The following is a 19285-nucleotide window of genomic DNA, read 5'->3' as shown; positions in this document are numbered from 1 at the left end:
AGAGAAGGCCTCAGCACGGTTGTTTTGTAGAATAAACGCTCATTTTCATGTAAACACCATCAAGTAAACTCAAGACAAGTTTCGTTCATTCCCAGCTACTAATCTCATGATTACGCTCTAACTCATGTGTTTCTGTAGTGATTCACATCATCACTCTTACGGGTAAATTCACTGCAATAAATGGAAAATAACAATACGCTCCATTTACAATATTTTCAATGCTTTACCTTGCTGACATTTCCAGAGGGGATCTAAAGCGGTTATCTAAGCTCTCTTCAAAGCCACCAGACTCCATTGAAAAACAGTAATTTTAAGTCGATTTTATTTAAATGGGACCATAATTTACTAAATAAACTGCAGGCTGTGTTGAAGAAGATTTAAAATAGTGAGACCATAAACTCATTAGGAGAATGTTTACTGAGGTAATAAATCAAGTGAGAACGAGGGTCCTAAAGCACTTTCCGAGCTCTCGTCACAGCCAGCAGACTCCATTGAGAAAAAAAACAGTAATTTCACCTCGCAGTAACTTTGGTGAATCTGAACTAAACCTTTAAACGAAAAAAAAAAAACTAAACAAAATAAGACACAAACAGACAGAAGCAACGAGGTAAAGTTAAAAGTAAAACTGACAAGTTTTTCAAATATGTTTTAACTGATATCGCCATGTATTCTACTTTTAGTGCCATTTTATTTTAGTTGTGTGCGTGTTTGTTGTGAGTAGCTTCACACCATAGATAAGGGTTTTCCAAGATTTTAAATAAATAAAAGAAATTATTAAAAAAATGTTTTTAATGAAAAGTCTGGTGGCTTTTAAAGAGAGCTCAACAGCTTCAGTTTCCTGTTGAAAAGAGCTGTCCAACAGCAAGATATAGTGGTGAAAATATTCTAAATATAGCGTCAATTTAAATTATATTGATTTGTTTCCCAAACACAGTCTACTGATACGAAACCACTTGAAAGACTCCCAGCTATCCCTTTCAAGTTTCATCACCTCTGTGAAAGTGCACAGAGTAAAAATAACACTGTTGTTCCTGTTGCGTGTCCCTCGACTCGAGCCTTTGTTGCCCTCTGGGCTGCCAACACAAAGAGAAACCTGTTTAACTCGTGCATGCAAATAACTGTGGCTGGTCGACATGATATAAAAACACATGGATGCCTCTCTAAGGAGAAGCTTTACATGGAGGCTGCACCCTCGTCAAACCCAGTTAGGAATTCTAAAAAACTTTACACAAAGGTTAATCCTGCAAAATCTTCGCGACAACTCTTGTGTCTATATAAATACGTTAGAGAGATGGAATGACACTGTGAGGTCATAAAAAGTGACAAACACAGCACTGAAAGAATCATAACTTTTATTCAAAGTCAGTTTTGACACCTGAGTGGACAGATGGGAGTTGTGTGGCAAAATGAGCAGACAACCAATGTGAGTGTGAGCTGACAGACCAGTGGGCAGTGGTCTTCAGAAGCACTAGATGATCGCTCTGGTACCTTTATATTACACAGGATTAAAAAGAAAAAAGAAAAGAAAAAAAAACACACAAACAAGAAAAGAAACTGTTTTTTTAGAATAAATTTGCATCCAAAGATCAAATGATAGAACGTTGCTTCAACTTTTGCAGCAATGTTGGTTTGAAATAGTTAGAAAAATGCTTCAGAAACAGATTATTTCCAGAGTAGAGCGGTACAGAGGCAGTCTCCCTTTTAATATCATATGTAACTGCTTTGCATGCTCATTGCATTGATTGAGAAATGGTAATTGCATGTGAGATCAGTAAACAAAGACTTGACAAACAACAATTAGGCAGTAAAAGAATGCCAGGCAATGAAGCCGTCAGAAAAGTGAACTCCCTTCAGCTGTTCTTCTGCATCTTCTCCGCTCTTATTATAAAGGGACTTCCAGGAATGGATTCATCATACTGTAACCTTTAAAGCTTTTAGGCTACAATAATCATTAACAGCCCGGAGAACCACAATAAGAACAGAGAGGAGGAGCCAGACGTTTGGTGCTCTGCGTCAAAGACAGCAGTAGGTGATGTTTTATCTCAGCCCGTATTAACAGAGTGGACCAGAGGTGGCTTTCTGTATACAGGTGAACTGGCCTGTCTTGACGCTGCAGGTATGAGGAAGGTTTACATGATCACGCATGGCGCTCTGCTTTTGGTGATCTTCCCTACAGGTTTACCATCGTGTGCCTGCTGGACTGCATTCATGATCTGTGGCAGGAGAGAAAAACACAATGCAGACAACTTACCAGCAGTGAAGGAAATACTCAGATCCTTTAAAAAAAAAAAAGTTCTACTTCTACTACAACAAAATATGGTTTATGTAAAAAAAAGGCATATATGGAATATGGTGATGAAGCTGCAGACAAATTGTGTTGTTCATGCTACATAAAATCACAGTAAAGTCATTTTAGTGTCTTTATCTTAAAATAACTAAGTACTCAATGCAAAAATTATATAGTGTAGCTATATACCAGTATTGATAATAACTTTGTGCGTCATATTTAAAGGAATATACAATATACGCCGTTTAAATTATCCGTATTTTCTCTTGGGATATTGCGATAATATCTGATATTGTGAGAGCCCTAATATGTTATATGTATTAATATGTATGATTTTATTGCTTATTCATGAACATAGAAGCAAGGTTTTACCATGGTAGACCTAAACGAATGATTATTTTTATGTTACATTTTCCACATCATGGATAAATCTGCTAACAATGTTCTCCAATAATTGCTTGATTGATTGTTCGATCAGTCAAGAAAATAATGAGAAATGCTGTCTCAAAGTTTATTTTGTCCAACAGATAATCCAAGTGATAAAAAAAACCCTTAAAAAGCTTCAACATTACTATATAATAATCAAAATGCATTTTTCTTTTAGCTGCCCTTGTAAAAAACAAGCAAAACTTTTCTCTGAAATTTGGTCGAGAAGAAGCAGAAAGTTGCATAAAACCAAAAAGCTTATGTAGAGTACTTGAGTAAAAGTACTCAGTTACATTTCACCACTATGTTTAGATATTACAGCCTGTTAACCCTCTGGAGTCCACGAAAGTGCCAGAGCATTTCTTCCAGACGTCATGACGTAAAAACGAAGCAGCATGGAGCCCTGCTGTCAGCTTCCCTCTAGAGTATTGGCTTTTCCAGAAGTTTCTATGTCCAATTTAGTGCGTAAACTCTGTTTCAGCAAAGGTAAAAATCACCACGACCAAGTGTAACATGATTTTACAGAGATTTTTCAAATTTTGCAGTGTGTATTTCAACATTTTTAATGCAATCTTTTGTGTTCTGTTTTTTGTGTGATTAGTTTATTTTTTGTGTGTTTTTATCTGTTTTTTTCAGTTCATGTTTTTTTTGTGTGTTTATTGCATTTTCTTTCTGTATTTTTTATGTTTGTGTTCTGTGTGTTTTTTTTAGTAATTTTTTGGTGTGTTTTTGTGTGGTTTTTATGTGTGTTTTTGTGTGTTTTTTTGTGTTTCAAAATGTTGATCCAGTAAGTCAAAATGACAAAATAATAATGAGGTGAGGTTGTGCTGAAAAAGATGATACCAGCATGGCAATCATTATTTAAGTTACACATACAGGAAGAATGAAAAAGAGTCAAAAACCAACAAAATAGCCCCAAACAACAAAAGGGTTAAACGTGTGTTTACTCACATCATCCTCATATGGAAACCCTCCTGTCTCCAGCTTGGAGAAGATCACCTGCCCGTTGATTTCAACCTCAAAGCTGGCTGCAAATCAAGAAATAAAAAGAGATAACATCACCCTTCGTGCTCTCTGGAAGGACATTTGCCTTACACATGAACTATTGAGATAAGACATTAATAGCTGGTCATGATTCAATAGTAAGGATATAGATAATAACGGTATTAGCAATGATTACCTTTTCTTCCCACGAAGCCTGACACATCCGCATCGGTAAACTCATCCTTCACAGCGAGGGCGAGCTCCCGATAGCGGGGTTCGTACCCTCAATTACCACTATAATTAAATAAGAAACATGTAAGCCAGTTTAAAAGCAGAATACCTGTAATTTCTAAGCGTTACAGAGGCTGATAGCTACCACTGCTGCCCAGTCATTCAGCTGAGCTAGCTGTGAGCTAACGGAGCTAATCTGTACAATAACCGTCTTCAAAGTAGGATTAACGGCACGGAGGAGGACTCAAACACACACAGGTTATCTTAAAGTTTTTACAAAATTAAATATAAATATAATACAATATTTAATTACCAGTATTCAACTCGAATTGTCACCACCCCCATTGCTGCTGCTGCTGCTGCTGCTTCTGCTATGGTCTGTTGTGGTTGTTTCTACGGCGGCGTCATTGTCAGCGGAGCGCAGTGTTCGCTGATTTTGTAGCACGGAGACGAACGGCGGGGCGGGGTTTAAAGTGAAAAACATGAGGGCGGCATACAAATCAAATGAGATTAGTCACACTCATAGACTGTATAAAGGTCACACTGTACACAAACGAAAGCGCCTATTAAAGGAACCGCATGGTTAATTCTGTAATACATGCTGTTTATTAATGGGTGAAAGACGAGACGTCTCAATTTCAGGGTCCGAAGCATATTTATTATGTAATAAATAAATAAACATTTTAAAACACTACATTATGTTCTCCAACTCACTCCTCTTTACTTACTTATATCATTACCTATTGTAAGAAATAAACATTTAAGGAGCTATGGTGCTCAAAAGTACCAAAATGTCCTTCCTGAGTAACGTCCGGGCTTAAATCTAACTATAAAAAATTGACAAAATGTTAAAAAAAATTAAGAAATGTATACATAATCTACTTGGGCATAATTGTGGTGTTGTTTGCAATAATACCTACTAATACAGAAACAACCCAAGGCTTTTTTACATTTTTACACAAGTAATACTTTTGTCCGCATTTTTGGATTTCCCTAATGTCCTCACTGGGTAACAGACATTGAAATTCCACCATTACCCATAAAGCATTTCTGTAGTCATTTGACCAGCTACAGCATAATCAAGAAGACTCTGATGGACCCAGACAACTTCTTGAAAGGTCAATAAGTCTCTCTTTAAATGCTGATATTTGGACCTTTTTGGTCACTGGTGTATGATGTCCTAAAATCATGTGTCTTTCTGGATAACGCAAATAAAACATATGCTGGTTTTATATTATTATTATTATTATTATTATTATTATTATTATTATTATTATTATTTATTATACAGTCTATGGTTTTATTATTTAAAAAATGGCTTCTCCATGTGAAATCTATCATTGATGTGATGAAGACTATGTTATGTTTTAGTTATCTAGGCCATTGTTTGGCCAAATTTTGGCGGGAAAAGAGCTTATTTGTCCTCCCTGGCTAACAATATGTCCCTGGATAACGAAGATCTTCTGTTACCCAGGACATGTCCTCTGTTATCCACAATGGACATGTTGATGAATATAGTATTTTATTTCGTATTTTGTCAGTTTTTAAGCATCAAGTTGATATTGTAATATTATATTAATAATAGACTTATGTGTGTCTGATATTTTATGATGTTTAGTTGTATTTTTTCTTCAATTCATGATAGAAACAGTTAAGATTTCCTTCTTCTTCCAAGTTTGAACTATGAACATGTCCACATATTTCATACTACATGAACACTTTATACAGTACATCCCTACATACATCAGGTCCTACTCTTTCTGAAAATGTATGAATTTACATAGTGAGATCCTCAGTTTTGAGTTATGAAGATTTGTTTGGAGGCCTCATTTGTGATCATTCAAAAGGCAGTCGTTAACCCCCCGCACACAATTTATGAAATGCCGGCAAAATTAATTTATGAAATGCCTACATTTAACTCTCATACCGTCCTCAAGGGTCAAATTGACCCCATCTCTTTCCTTCTTTCTTTCTTTCTCGACCTGACTTGTCTTCTGTTAAACGGTCAGTTCTGTTTTTGAAATTAAGATTGAAAAATTATTTTTCAAATATTTAGCAGTTCTCAGTGTCTCTCCCTTTGTACTATGTATGACTGTTGAAAAGATATATTCATGAGTAGTGAAAAACTTTGAAGTCTTGCAGTACGTCATTCCTGGATAACAACATGTCATTCCGGGTAACAGTGATGCAGTGAACTAATTTAACCTAAAATGTAATATTATCTTACACAATCAGGTTTTCTTGAGTTGAGGATACAATGACAAATATTTTTGCCTTTACTGTAAAGTATTCTAATACATTTTCCAGTTTTTTTCTCTTTTTGGCATGAAAGATTGTACGATCAAGAGCACCTAATAAGCCCATTCCAGTATAACTAACCAAATATATCGCAAACATTTTTGATAAAACTATGTTTTTCTGAGCAGTGATTGTTTGTTGAACTCTAAAAATTGATATCTATTAACTTTTATAAGCTAACAATGGTAGAAATTTGAATTATTTTAAAATCCATTCCCGTTACCCAGGAAGGACATTTTTCATACATTTTGCATACAATCCACAAAAAATATGCAAATTTCATTCTTAAAGTTATTCTCTGTTGTTGAGTTGTATACAGAACAGTCTAATAAACATAGAAAGAGCTTAAATAGGCATTTTTAGACACTGTCATATATTTTCACATTTTAAATCCTTATTCGTCTTTGACCCTAATACAAGTTGAGGTATTATTTCAAAAGATCTACGGCTCGAGAAAAGCAACGCACACTCAGGATTCTAACAAAATCAGTGCTCTACTTCAATTTTGTGGTACTTAACTTGAGTATTTATACTTTCTGCTGCTTTAAATTTCTCCACATTTCAGAAAATATTATTGTGTTGTGAAGTCAGGTAATTCGGGACACTTTTTAGTAGATTAGACCACCTTTAAGTGAATACTATGTTTCTGCTATATTTTTTTTTTTTTTTTTTTTTTTTTTTTAAACACACTTTATTGTTTTTAAACACATTAACAATACAAAACACAGAAACAGAAGCCCTCCCCCCAAGGAGCTTATGATGTGACACAGTGAGATGTAAGTCCCTAGAGGGAAGGCCTAGGAGGAAAACCCCAGGGTCTTTCTTAATTTGTATTTTAAATATCCCACTGACCACCTTTGAAATAAATGACCAAAATCTGGAGATTAGTTTACATTCCCAAAAGTAATGGAAATACGTCCCCCTTTCTAAGTTGCACTTGGTACACAGAGGAGATATGGAGTGGTCAATTTTGTTTAAAATAACAGGAGTAATATGCAGCCTGTGAAGTATCTTGTACTGAGTTTCTCTCAGCTGGTTACAAGTAGATGTGGACCTTATCAGGCGTATAGTTGCCAGCCAATCATCTTCAATATATTCATTGTTCAAGTCTTTTTCCCATCTATATTCTGCTATATTTCTATAAAGAAAATACCTTGACAAGTAAATTACTTTAAAAACTTTGGACCTTCAAACACATAAAGAACCCTGACCTTACTCCTCACTTAATCCATTAAACAGATTGGTCATTAAATCCTTAAATAATTAATTTGACCTAACTTAATGCCAGAAATCCACAGATGTTTGTGTGCATTCTATTTTTTAAGTAACAAAAATACTGTTTTTACAGAGGGTTTGTTCATAAACCATTCAAAGCCTTATTTAGATATATATATATATATATTTTTTTTAAGAGAGAAAAAAAGGTGAATATATATTTTTATGGCTGTTGTTTTTTTTTGTTTTATTCGATCTAATATTCCCAATGTAAAAACGTTTGCCTTTAATATAATATTTGTAAAGTGACAAAAATACTAAGCTATAGAGGGATTTGTTTATAGAAATTTCATAGCCTAATTTATATAGCAATTTATTTTTCTAAAACAGAGTGTTTTCTGATTTATGGTATGATTAAAAAGAGATATCTAATATTCTCAGTGTAAAAACCTTTGACTATAAACTGTCAACAAAATTAAACTTCATCCGGTGTTCGGATGTCTGTCCTGAAAAGGTATGAAAATGAACATATATTTAATAAGATAAAGCCTAATTGACGCATGCATGAAGCAACAATAGTCATTCTGTTAATTATTTCTAAAGTGACAAAAATACTAATTTTTCAGAGGCCTTGCACAATTCATAACCTTATTAAATAGCATTTTATGATTTTTTTATTTCTGATGATTTTGATTAATGATTTCTGTTATTTCTATGGCTGTTGAGAGTATTTTCGGATTTATAGAGAAATAAAAAGAGATATCTAATATTCTCAATGGAAAAAACCCCATTGACTGTAAAATGTCAACCTGGCTGTATCCAATGTTCAGATTTCTGTTCTGGGTATGTATGCAAATTATCATATATTTCACAAGATAATAGCTAATTTGCATACAGAAATAAATGTAAAAAATGTAATCAATCCACTGAGAAAGTTTCATGGTGATATATATATGTTCCCCGTCATATATTTTGATTATTTTTCTAATCTCTTTATCACAGTCAGTGTCATGTTGTTGTAAATTATCTGTAATGTTCAGCGTTTAATAAAAGAGAAACTCTGTTTGTTATCATTCTGTTTGGTGAATGATAAATGCTCCACACGCTCTTTATGTTTCTCTTCAGATTGGACTGTCGACCTGTGGAGAGGTGTGGTTCTCATTGTCCACTGCATGTTTCTCTGATTAATCATTAAAACAACCTTCAGACTCATAAAAGCATAAAACTTCCTTCAACAGGAAACTTTGTCCACATTTTTCACAAAGAGCTTTGAAACTTGGACGTGAAGTGAATAAATTAAGTTTGTTTCAAAGTTTACCTGTTTTTTTTTTAAGACGGCACAGAATGTGAGATGGCAACCAGCGAGCTGTCAACATGTGAGTTTTACGTGTTGTTTTTTCACATAATAACCACATTATATGGACGATTATGTTGTTCCGGCATACTTTGTAACAGTTATTTCCTCTTTGTCAGTGTCATATTTTAATGTCTTGTTAAAATGTTTATAATCTATTGATTTTTTTACTTGACTTTTCAATTCACTTTTGTTATTTGTTTGTACATTTTAATTTATTTAATTTGCCAGTAATTTATATAATTCTCAAACTATGATATGATTTAAAATCAAAGCATTTGAGGTAATAAAATACTTTTGTTTTCTCCAGTTGATACAAGTACCATAGTGTACTTTTTGCACTATTTTTTGGGTCTAATGCTGAACATTTTTACTTTTTTTTTTTTTTGCATTAATTAATCTGCCACTATTTACTTATTTAGTTTGGTTTAAGTGACAGAAGACAGTTAAATTGTAATGTAAAGTGCTTTTAAAAAAAAATCAGCAGATATTCACATTTGAGAAGCTCAAAGCAGCACTTTGCTTAAGAAAATTACATTAAAAAGTGAATTTTTTGCTACATTTTTTGTCAAATATAATAAAACTGAAAGACGTATTTCAACACTTATATAACACAGACAATATTTTAATTTGTGGCATTTCTTTTGCTAAAATAAACAACTTAACTGATTATTTAAAAATGCTGTGCTTTCTACAAACTGACTAATAAAGAGTTTCTGCTTTGTCATCTTTTTTAGTTGTTTGCTCAAATAAAAATGTAAAAAAACATTTGCAGGAGATGTTTCACTTGAGCCAACTTACCTGCTAATTTTAACCTTTCTGTGTGTTTATTTGTTTCTCTTGAGGGGACGGCTGGTGTTCACAGTTAAAGATTGTCCTTCTTGGAGGCAGAAACTCTGGAAAGACCTCTGTGGGGAACTTACTCCTGGGCAAAGAGGAGTTTGTCACCAGAGAGAGGACGTCGTGCTCCCGCAGGCTGGGCGTGGTGGCGGGCCGGTGGCTCACGGTGGTCGACACTCCCGGCTGGTGGTGCGACTTTAGCGCTCAGGACACATCTCAGCTGGTGAAGAGGGAGATCGTCAGCAGCGTCTCTCTGTGCTCACCAGGCCCACACGTCTTCCTCATCACCATCAAGGCCAGCTCCGGCTTTTCTGAGAAGCGTCGCAGGGCGGTGGAGGAGCATGTGGCGCTGCTGGGCGAGAGGGCGTGGAGTCACTGCGTGGTCGTCTTTGTCGCCGGCGACACGTCTGAACACACGGCGGCCGAGCAGCTTGTGCAGAGAGGGGGGCGGGCCCTCCGCTGGCTCAGCGACAAGTGCAGTCAGAGGTGTCACAGCATTATCTCTGGCGACAATGGTGAAGTCTCTGAGCTGCTGGAGGAGATACAGAAACTTGTAGCAGGAAATGGAAACAGAGTTTTTGAGATGCAGGGAGACGCTTTACAAGTGGCTGAAGATGAGAAGAGGAGAGTGGAGGAGAGGGCTCAACAGAGGTTTGTGAGGATGAAGAAACACAGAGCTCTCATGAGAGGTGAGTTTAATGTTCTACACTGCACTTTACATCCCGACAGAAACAATGCTGGCTGTCTATAGAAGTTCTGCTCAAGGTTTGAGTCAGGTGGTATTTGTTTTTTCTTTTAATGACAACTATAATTACTACATTTGTTCCAGAGATAATTGAACTTGTTTTTTTTCCCTGGAAATGCCTTACCGGCACTCCTCTGTACAGTCACCCATAAATCATGCTGTTATATAGATAAGCTAGACAAAAAACCCACAGTCCATTGACACTTTTAAAAAGGGCTAAAAACTTTCCTTTTTAGCAAAATCTTTGGTTCTTCCCGCCCAGATGTTTTTTTAGATTGTGTATGTATGTATGTATGTATGTATGTATGTATGTACTATATATACAGTCATGGAAAAAATTATTAGGCCATTGTTTTCTTCAGTGTCTTGTTCATTTTAATGCCAGGTACAACTAGGTACATTTGTTTGGACAAATATAATGATAACAACAAAAATAGCTCATAGGAGTTTAATTTAAGAGCTTATATTTAACCATTTTGTTTCTATCCTTTATCCTTTTTTAAAATTAGACTGTTATTATTTTAACCTGTAGCACTTTGAGATTTCCTTTAATGTTTAATGTTGCGGCTGTGGCTCAGTTGGTAGAGCAGTTGCCCACTGATCAAAAGGTAGGTGGTTCGATCCCTGACCATGGCAGCCTACATGTCCTTGGGCAAGATACTGAACCCCAAATGGCCCATCGATGCTGCACACATCGGTGTGTGAATGAATTCCCAATGGTGGCAGGTGGCACCGTTGCAGGATAGCTTTGGCCACCAGTATGAATGTGTGTGTGAACGGGTGAATGAGCGCAGTCTGTAGTGTAAAGCGCTTTGGATAAAAGTGCAGTCCATTTACCATTTAATGTAAAGCCCATTAAAAATATAATGTCTTTTCATTATTATTATTATTATTATTATTATTATTATAAGCTGCTGTGATTGGCCCGCCACACCTCAAGTTCCCGGAAATCTGTCCAAAGCAAATAAAACACAGGCAAGTTGTATGTGCAGTTGAGTCAAAACAAACTACAGTCTGTGATGCTGATGTGGGACAAAAAGAGCTCTGAGGTACAGAGGAATTACATACTTTTTAGTTTGTTTTTGTTTTTTGGGGTCTTTGGTCTTTTCATGGCATTTGTTGACAAGAAAAAGAGAAAATGTCCTGAAATATATCCTAATATGCTGTTGAAACAAGAGTTATATGTAACCAAACCAAACAGCCACCAAACAGAGTGGTTTCAAAAGAAACTAACATTTTGAGAATTACTCCAGGATGTCACAATGCCAGGCCAAGAAACTCAAACGGTTCTGTTAATAATTGCATGTTTTACGGCTAATTTTGTACAGATTAAACAAATGTGATATAGCAAGTTAGTTCCCCTGTTTCCAGAAACACTAACTTGCTGCTGGCTCCAGCTTCACGCGGACAGACATGAGCATGGCATCCATATCCTCTAGCACTTGACACAAAGTATATCCCACTAAATGTTGAATTAATTCTGTAACTGAGCTGTTTCTTTACCTGCAAGTACTACCTAGAAAATATGAAATAGGAGTCTGAAAAAAGACTTCAATGAAAATATTCCCACTTCATTCTTTCAGAGAGGTTGCGGCCCGTTACTGATATCCGGATTGTGCTGTTGGGAGCCAGGGGTTCTGGGAAAACTTCTGTTCTGAACACAATTTTAAGCATCAAGAGCAGCCAGTCAGGGAGGACGGCCCAGTGCCAGGTGGGGAGAGGGGTGGTGTTTGGGAGACAGGTGACGGTGGTGGACACGCCGGGCTGGTGGATGAACTACTTCAGTGACGAGACTCCCGTCTTCGACCAGAGGGAGCTGGTGCTCAGTTTGTCCCTCTGTCCTCCGGGACCAAACGTCTTCCTGCTGGTGATCCGTGTGGACAGAGCCTTCACTGAAACCTACCGGAGGGCGGTGCAGGAGCACCTCCAGCTGATCAGCGAGCACATCTGGAGCCGCGTCATCGTGCTGTTCAGTTTCGGGGACTGGCTCGGAGGCACCACCACGGAGCAGTGCATCGAGAGCGAGGGGGAGTCTCTGCAGTGGCTCGTCGAAAGATGCAATGACCGGTATCACGTCCTGAACAATAAAACCAAAGGGGACGGGTTTCAAGTCAGAGAGCTGATTGGAAAGATTGAGGAAATGTTGGCCGGCTGCAACGCTGCCCTGTATTATGAGACAGAGAGGGAAGTGGTGGAACAGCTGGAGGGAAAGATTAGAAAAGAGATGGAGGGAGCCAAGGAGAGACTGATGAGGAAGCAGAAACAAAGGCAGATGGCGAGGTCCCAGCTGGGTGAGTTAGATACATTTAAAAGTGGTAAACAATGTCAGTGTGATCTTGTTTTGCTGATTTAATAAACTATATTTAATTTAGCTGCTGAGATTGTTTCCTTTTCTTCTTTTTGGACGGTCAGATGGAGTTTGTTTGATTTGTAAAACTTCTTTCCAACAGAGAAGCTCCAGCCGCTCCCAGAAGTGAGACTAGTGCTTGTTGGTGGCAGGAAAACAGGCAAGAGCTCATGTGGGGACACAATCCTGAACAGAGAGAGCTTCCACACAGAAACCAGAACCTCCTCCTGCTCTGAAAAACAGGGCAAAATCAGCGGCAGGACGGTGGCAGTGCTGGACACGCCGGGCAGCTTCTCCGTGACCTCTGACCTCCTGGTGGCATCATGTGCCATCCTCCTGGTGGTCAATGTGAGCTCCTCGTTCAAACATGCCCACATGGAGGCCTTGGAGAAACAGCTGGAGGGCGGAGGAAGCCAGACGTGGAGCAGAGCCGTGGTCCTGTTCAGCTTCGGTGACTGGCTGGGCGACACGAGCGTCGAGCAGCGCATCGAGAGCGAAGGCGAGCCACTGCGGAGGCTCTTGGAGAAGTGTGGGAACAGATATCACGTCCTGGACAATAAACACAGCGACAACGCAGCTCAAGTTAACGAGCTCATCGAACTGATAGATGAGATGCTGGTTGGAGAAAGGCTGGAGATTCTTCACAGAGGAGATCACATGTGGAAAAGTGTTTCCTTCCGACATGTGACGCTGTGTGGAAATGATTTGAAGAAGCTCACAAGCTGCAGACATCAGCTGTCCCAGGACTGTGAGTAAATCAAATGCACTGATCATTTTTTACCTGACAGGTGAAGTTTATTCTGGACTAGTCCGTGTCCAGCCCGAGCGAGGTTACCCAGAAATTAGAAATCATTACAAACGTAGTGCTTTTATTTTGTAGGCGATTTACGTATGTGCGTGCATGCACCAACTTCACAGAAGCTAGCTTGTTACCTTGTGAAAAACACTTTTATTGCCAAAAAAAGTTAATAAAGTAAAGTTTTCACAATTTTTTACTGCTATATTTAAGTTACTCCACATTAACATAGTCTTATCATTACATGTATTCTTACCAGAAGCAACTTAAAACCAGATAATCTACTGCATTTCATAAAGCGTTGAAAGCAGAATTTAGTTTAGAGTATTAGTAAGGTCCTCCGCAAGCTTCACAGTATCTCATGTGGCCCCTTGGGAAAATTAATTGCCCACCAATTGGACACAGTTAAAAAAGGATAAAGTCTTTTGAAACCCTAAAGACAAACTTATTATTTCAAATTTGAGCGAAATCTGATAATATACTGGCCAATATTCCCTTTTTAAACAAACACTGAACATACATTTAACATTTGTGGCAATTAATTCCTCAAATTTAGATTTAAAGAGTTTTGACAAAAATATATATTGCGGCAGGATATTATTTTACACTAATTTGATGGCATCTGTTTGTAAAATTGAAAAAGTGACATTAACAGTACATTTACAGAAAAAAAATATTACGGAATAAATAATAAATGTAAATAATAATAATTAAATAATAATTATCATTTTAAAAACTACTACTATATAAAACTAATACTACATAAAACTTAATTAAGAGTGTCAAAAACAGATAAAATAATTTACTAATGTCCTGTAATGCTAATATCAGCTAATAATATCTATTTATTTAATCTAATTTTACAGGGAGAGTGCACATCAATTAACAATGTTTTAAATAAGCTAAAGTGTAAATGTTATATTACAATCTGTTATTGAAATACAATGTAATCATGCAGAAAAAATAGGGAATAAGCACTATACAAAACAGCATCAAGCTGCATTATTAATTACTAACTAAAACAGAGACACAGAGCACATACAGTTAATCTAAACAGAGAAGTCTTGTGAGGTTTAACACGAGGAGGGATAAACCAAATCTTGTTTATGATGTACACACTGAGGCATCAGCATCTGTAACAGAGAGATAAGCAGATTTATATCTTTAGACGGTTGTTAAAGAATCAGTTTGTATTTTTATGGCTCGCATGAAATCACACTGCCATTATTATCTCCTTTACAGTGTCTGAATCAGCTGATCCCACTGCTCAGGCATCACAGAGCTGCTCAGGAGGAGCAGATAATGATGCACAGATTGTGGCGCTCCCAGCAAGAAGAAGAGGAGGGCAGGTTGGACTCCTGGACAGAGACAGACTCATGTCCTGTTTGGCCACCATGCTCTCTAGTAAAGAAGGGTGGAATATAAATGTGCCCGCCTGGTTCCCTGCTGATGATCTTCAGCTGGACATGGGATGCCGTCTCTTCTCATCCAGACATCCCACAATGCTTCTGGTTTTACCTCAAACACAACGCAGGATGCTTGTGGAGGATAACGGCGTGCATTCCCTCTGCCATCCAGCACTGAGAGAGAGGACGCTCTGGAGGCTCGCTGAGTCCGGAGGCCTGCAGACGCTGATTGACCAATGGGGCGACAGCAGCTTGGAGGAGCTGGAGACGTTCATTGACTCGTACTTTGAGGCGATTTGGGAGCAAACAATGGGGTCGCTTCAGGACCCCGAGTGTCCCACCGCAGAGCAGACCGTCGCTGCCGAGGAGGTGGTGCAGCAGCAGCAGGAGGAAGAAGTGCTTTCATCCATCGACAGGAAACTGTCAAAACTGGAGCTCCTGGAGGAGATCAGGACGGATGTGGCCCAGCTGAGGACCAGTCTGGAGAACAGCTGGAAGGTCATTCAGGAACTCAGAGAGAAAAGTAAACAGGATGATAATAACACATGTTGATGCAGAGATGAAGTAAACTGTTTTCTCAGTCAGGCAAAAGTAATTTATATGTGTTTCTCTGGCTAAAGAGTAAAAAAAATAAATAAAAACATCCCTGTCTTCAGCTGAAGGTGCAACATGTTTGCTCAACTTCTCCACAAGGGGGAGCTGTTGTATAAGAGGAGGTCATGAGGCGGCTGCTGAAGCATCAAACTTCTGCAGTGATGGAAGAAGAACTCTGAGGTTTTATTCAAGTAAAAGTAGCAACAACACAGTGTACAAGTACTGTGCTGCAGGTAAAAGTAATGCTTTTAAGTTTGAAGTAAAAGTACAAAAGTATTAGCATCAAAATGTACTTTAAATCCAAAATTACTTGTGATGCAGAATAGCCAATTTCAGAATAATGTATATAGTTGGATTATAATTATTGATGCATTAATTGGAAAATCACTTTAATGTTGCAGCTGAGTAAAGGGAGGGTTCATTTATTTTATCACTTTATTATTATTATTATTATTATTATTATTATTATTATTATTATTATAATAGGTTATTAGAGAAACAAGCTGTTATTTAGACGGATTTACCCCGAGGATCAAAAAGTCTTAACCTAAAATAATACATAATCAATTTATTTTTGACTCTTTTTTATATCATTAATCTGAATGGAGTTAAAAGAACAACATTCGCTGAGATGTAGTGGAGTGGAAGTATAAGGAAGAAAGCATTTAAAAGAGGCATGTGAAAAAGTTAACACAGGCTGAGAAATTGATATAAAAAATATTATTTTGGGTGTAAAGTGTTTCTTTAAAAGTTTAGCTGGTAGGGAGTCAAGAATAATTCCCTTTTCTGTAAGTCGCTTTGGATAAAAGCATCTGCTAAATGACTAAATGTAAATGTAATTCAGGATCTGTGGAAACAGGGGTGAGTGAGGGTCAGAGGCAGAAAAAATGAAAAAGGCACCAGCGTGCATTAAGGTTTTTCTAGCATTTAGGTCAGCCCATATGACACTGCATCTCGTTTTCACCCCTGGAAGGGCACAAAGAGGACAATTTAACACATAGGAGCATCCAAGATTTCACTTTTTGAACATGGGGGCACTGAGTGGGGTAGTGACCCATCTGCCCCGCCTCTGAGTCCGCCAGGGTCTGGACGTAACTGAGGATAAGGAACTTAAAAAGTGTAGACAGAGGCAGTTGTTATCGCCATAAATGGTGGAAGCATGATAGTCGTGTTCAAACACTTTTGGCCATGTTGTGAAATACTCAGAATACAGATTTAGGAGATATTTTGGTAAAGGAGGAAAAATACAGGTTCTAAATATAAATGTTTGGATATAACTGACAGTGAAATAAAGGGCTCTAGCTTTATCTCTCATCCCTCCTGTCAGATCCCTGCAGCTTCCTGCACAAACATTAAAGCCCTGCATGGCTAAAATTAACCTTGTTCATCTGAGAGTCCACATGTGCTTCTGTGAGTTTACCGCCAAACACGCAGACGGCGGGAAAAACAGGAAGTCGATCCAGCTGACCATCTTCTTGAGAAAACAGAGAATCTGCTGCAGCTTCAGTTTTTTTTAATTTATCAAGAGCTATAAGAGTGAGTCACACACACACACACACACACACACACACACACACACACACACACACACACACACACACACACACACACACACACAGGCTGCTGCAGGGGCTAACAGGGCTCTGGCACAGTAAACACTGAGCGTCCTCTGCTGTCACAGCAGAATAAAAATGTGGAGTAACACCAAGAGGCAGGTTTTATGATGTAGCTCAAGTTGTTTGATGTAGTTTCCTGACCCGGATGTGTGAACAGTGAAATATCAGAAATCTATTTCTATTTTCAGTTTTATCTCTGCTCAGATCTGATGTGTTCATTGCTCCCAAACAATATCTTTGTGTCACCGTTGTATGAAAGCTGCATTAGACAGATATCATGTGAGGTGATGCAGCTGAATAATCCTGTCTATATTGTGATGATTCATAAATTTGAATCACTGCTGTTCAGGGGTTAAGTTGCTTTCTGGGAGCAGAGAAGTATGAAAGCCCATTTTTAACAAAGTAAAACATGATGAAAAGTAAAGAATGATGAAAATAAAGATACTCAGGGATGGTTGGACTGTTTCAGTTAAAGTTATAAGACATTAAATCAGAATTACAGTATAATATAAGTTAAAATTTTGACTTTATAAGTAACAACCAGAACAGACGGAGCACCTCCATATTATTGTAAGGCAAACTCTGTCCATAGGCAGATACATTGTATTACGGTATACACTTTTTTTTAGATAGCATAAAAAATTGACAGAAAAAACTAAGATTACATCAGGCACTTTTCTTCTCTCAGTTGAAGTTTTTTCAACTCGAGGATGCTGCTGCATAAACATCAATAAAACACAACATAGCAACAGCAGCGAGAAAAATGGTATTTTGTGCAGTCATGAACTTGCATAATTGTAAATGTATCAAACATTTTTCAAACTTAGAGAAATCTGGAATTAAATGGTGAGTTTCAATCAGTCGCCTGTAAATGACATCATATCCTCTTTGTGCATGCATCAGAGGCAGAATTTGACTTTTTATCCAGTTTTGAGCCACATTTTTATGATATGGTTTTTAGATTTAGGTTGTTTTTAACTATATATTTTAACCAGGTGATGGAATTTAGTCATCAGACACCAGGGTCTTAGGTTATCAGAGAATAAGCTGAGCAGCAGCTGTATGCAGAACAGCATAGCAAAAACACAGATTTTAACATAAAACTGCTTTATTCTGTGTTTTTACTACCTTTAATCACTTGGTCTATGTTTTGGCAACGAGGAGACATCTGCGGTTAATTCGGCTCCCGGGGAATACCTCCAGAACACTGAACACTGAAGGATTCCCAACCAGGAGAATCTGACTGCAGGTGTTACAGGCCGCAGCTGGTCCGTGTTAAAACTGTAGCTTTTGTTATTGTTTTGATTGAGAGACTCCTAGCAGCAGAAAATTACGTATTGCGTGTTGAAAAAATAATAATCTGGGCTTCCTATGCATGCTTTTTATTTTGTCAGGTATACCTGAATCAAGAAAACCTTTTTTTAAGATTTTATTTATTTGGATACTGACTCACTATGTGACGATTAGAGCTGTGAGAGATAAAAATCGTTAAATCGTCGCCTCTATTTGAGTGAAGTTGTCTCCTCCCGCCTCCTATCATCTGCAGTGTTGTTTTACTCTGACAGATAATCCCAGTGTTCGACCCCAAAGCTCCCCAAAATGTTGTGATAACAGCGATAAAGGACAAGAGGACTCTTGCTGGGAGGGGGCAGGAAAAGGGACGGAGACGTTTTCGAGGACGGACTCACTGGAGGAATAATAGTAACAGAGTGATTTGTAGGCAATCATAGTCTATTTATCTCTGTCAGTCTTCATCTCGGGGCTTTCTCTCTTTGCATTATACCTCTTTGAATATCATTACTCCTTCAATTCCCCTCTCCCTGCTGTCTTATCATCTATCTTCCTCCGTTGTCAACATGTCATTCCTCCGCTCCATTCTCCTGCTGCTCATTTTCTCTCAACCTATTCTCTCTTTTCTGTCTCCCCACATGTCTGCCATCCCATTCTCTCTGCAGTTCTTCAACCAGCGCTCTCCTCTCCTCTCAAATCAAGTCGTGAGTGCTTAGCTCAGCTCTCCCCTCTCTCATTAAAGGAGTTCTGGAAGCACAGAAGAAATGGATCTCCTCTCTCTCTCTCTCCCGTCACGGAGGCTGTTTGGGAGACAATTCTGAGCCCACATCCATCTCCATTAGCGGGACAGAGCAAC

At 37.9% G+C, this 19285-nt stretch overlaps 2 protein-coding genes across 2 annotated transcripts; one reads left to right on the top strand and one right to left on the bottom strand.

Moving 5' to 3' along the window:
* Window positions 1-1335: 1335 nt before the first annotated feature.
* Window positions 1336-4385, bottom strand: selenow2a (selenoprotein W, 2a). Its single transcript, XM_059349065.1, has 4 exons — window positions 4242-4385; window positions 3894-3991; window positions 3665-3741; window positions 1336-2213 (listed from the first exon to the last, which is right to left on the bottom strand). The coding sequence occupies exons 1-4, from the start codon at window positions 4271-4273 to the stop codon at window positions 2130-2132; spliced, it is 291 nt and encodes a 96-aa protein (XP_059205048.1). The 5' UTR covers window positions 4274-4385; the 3' UTR covers window positions 1336-2129.
* A 4407-nt stretch (window positions 4386-8792) lies between these two features.
* Window positions 8793-15481, top strand: si:ch211-214j24.15 (GTPase IMAP family member 8). Its single transcript, XM_059348088.1, has 5 exons — window positions 8793-8817; window positions 9641-10324; window positions 11964-12671; window positions 12831-13475; window positions 14766-15481. The coding sequence occupies exons 1-5, from the start codon at window positions 8793-8795 to the stop codon at window positions 15479-15481; spliced, it is 2778 nt and encodes a 925-aa protein (XP_059204071.1).
* Window positions 15482-19285: the final 3804 nt, after the last annotated feature.

This window comes from Centropristis striata, chromosome 13 (genome assembly GCF_030273125.1).
Source record: "Centropristis striata isolate RG_2023a ecotype Rhode Island chromosome 13, C.striata_1.0, whole genome shotgun sequence".
Classification (NCBI taxonomy): Eukaryota; Metazoa; Chordata; class Actinopteri; order Perciformes; family Serranidae; genus Centropristis; species Centropristis striata.
The sequence above is the reverse complement of the archived record's forward strand: the minus strand, read 5'-3'. Positions and strand labels throughout refer to the sequence as shown.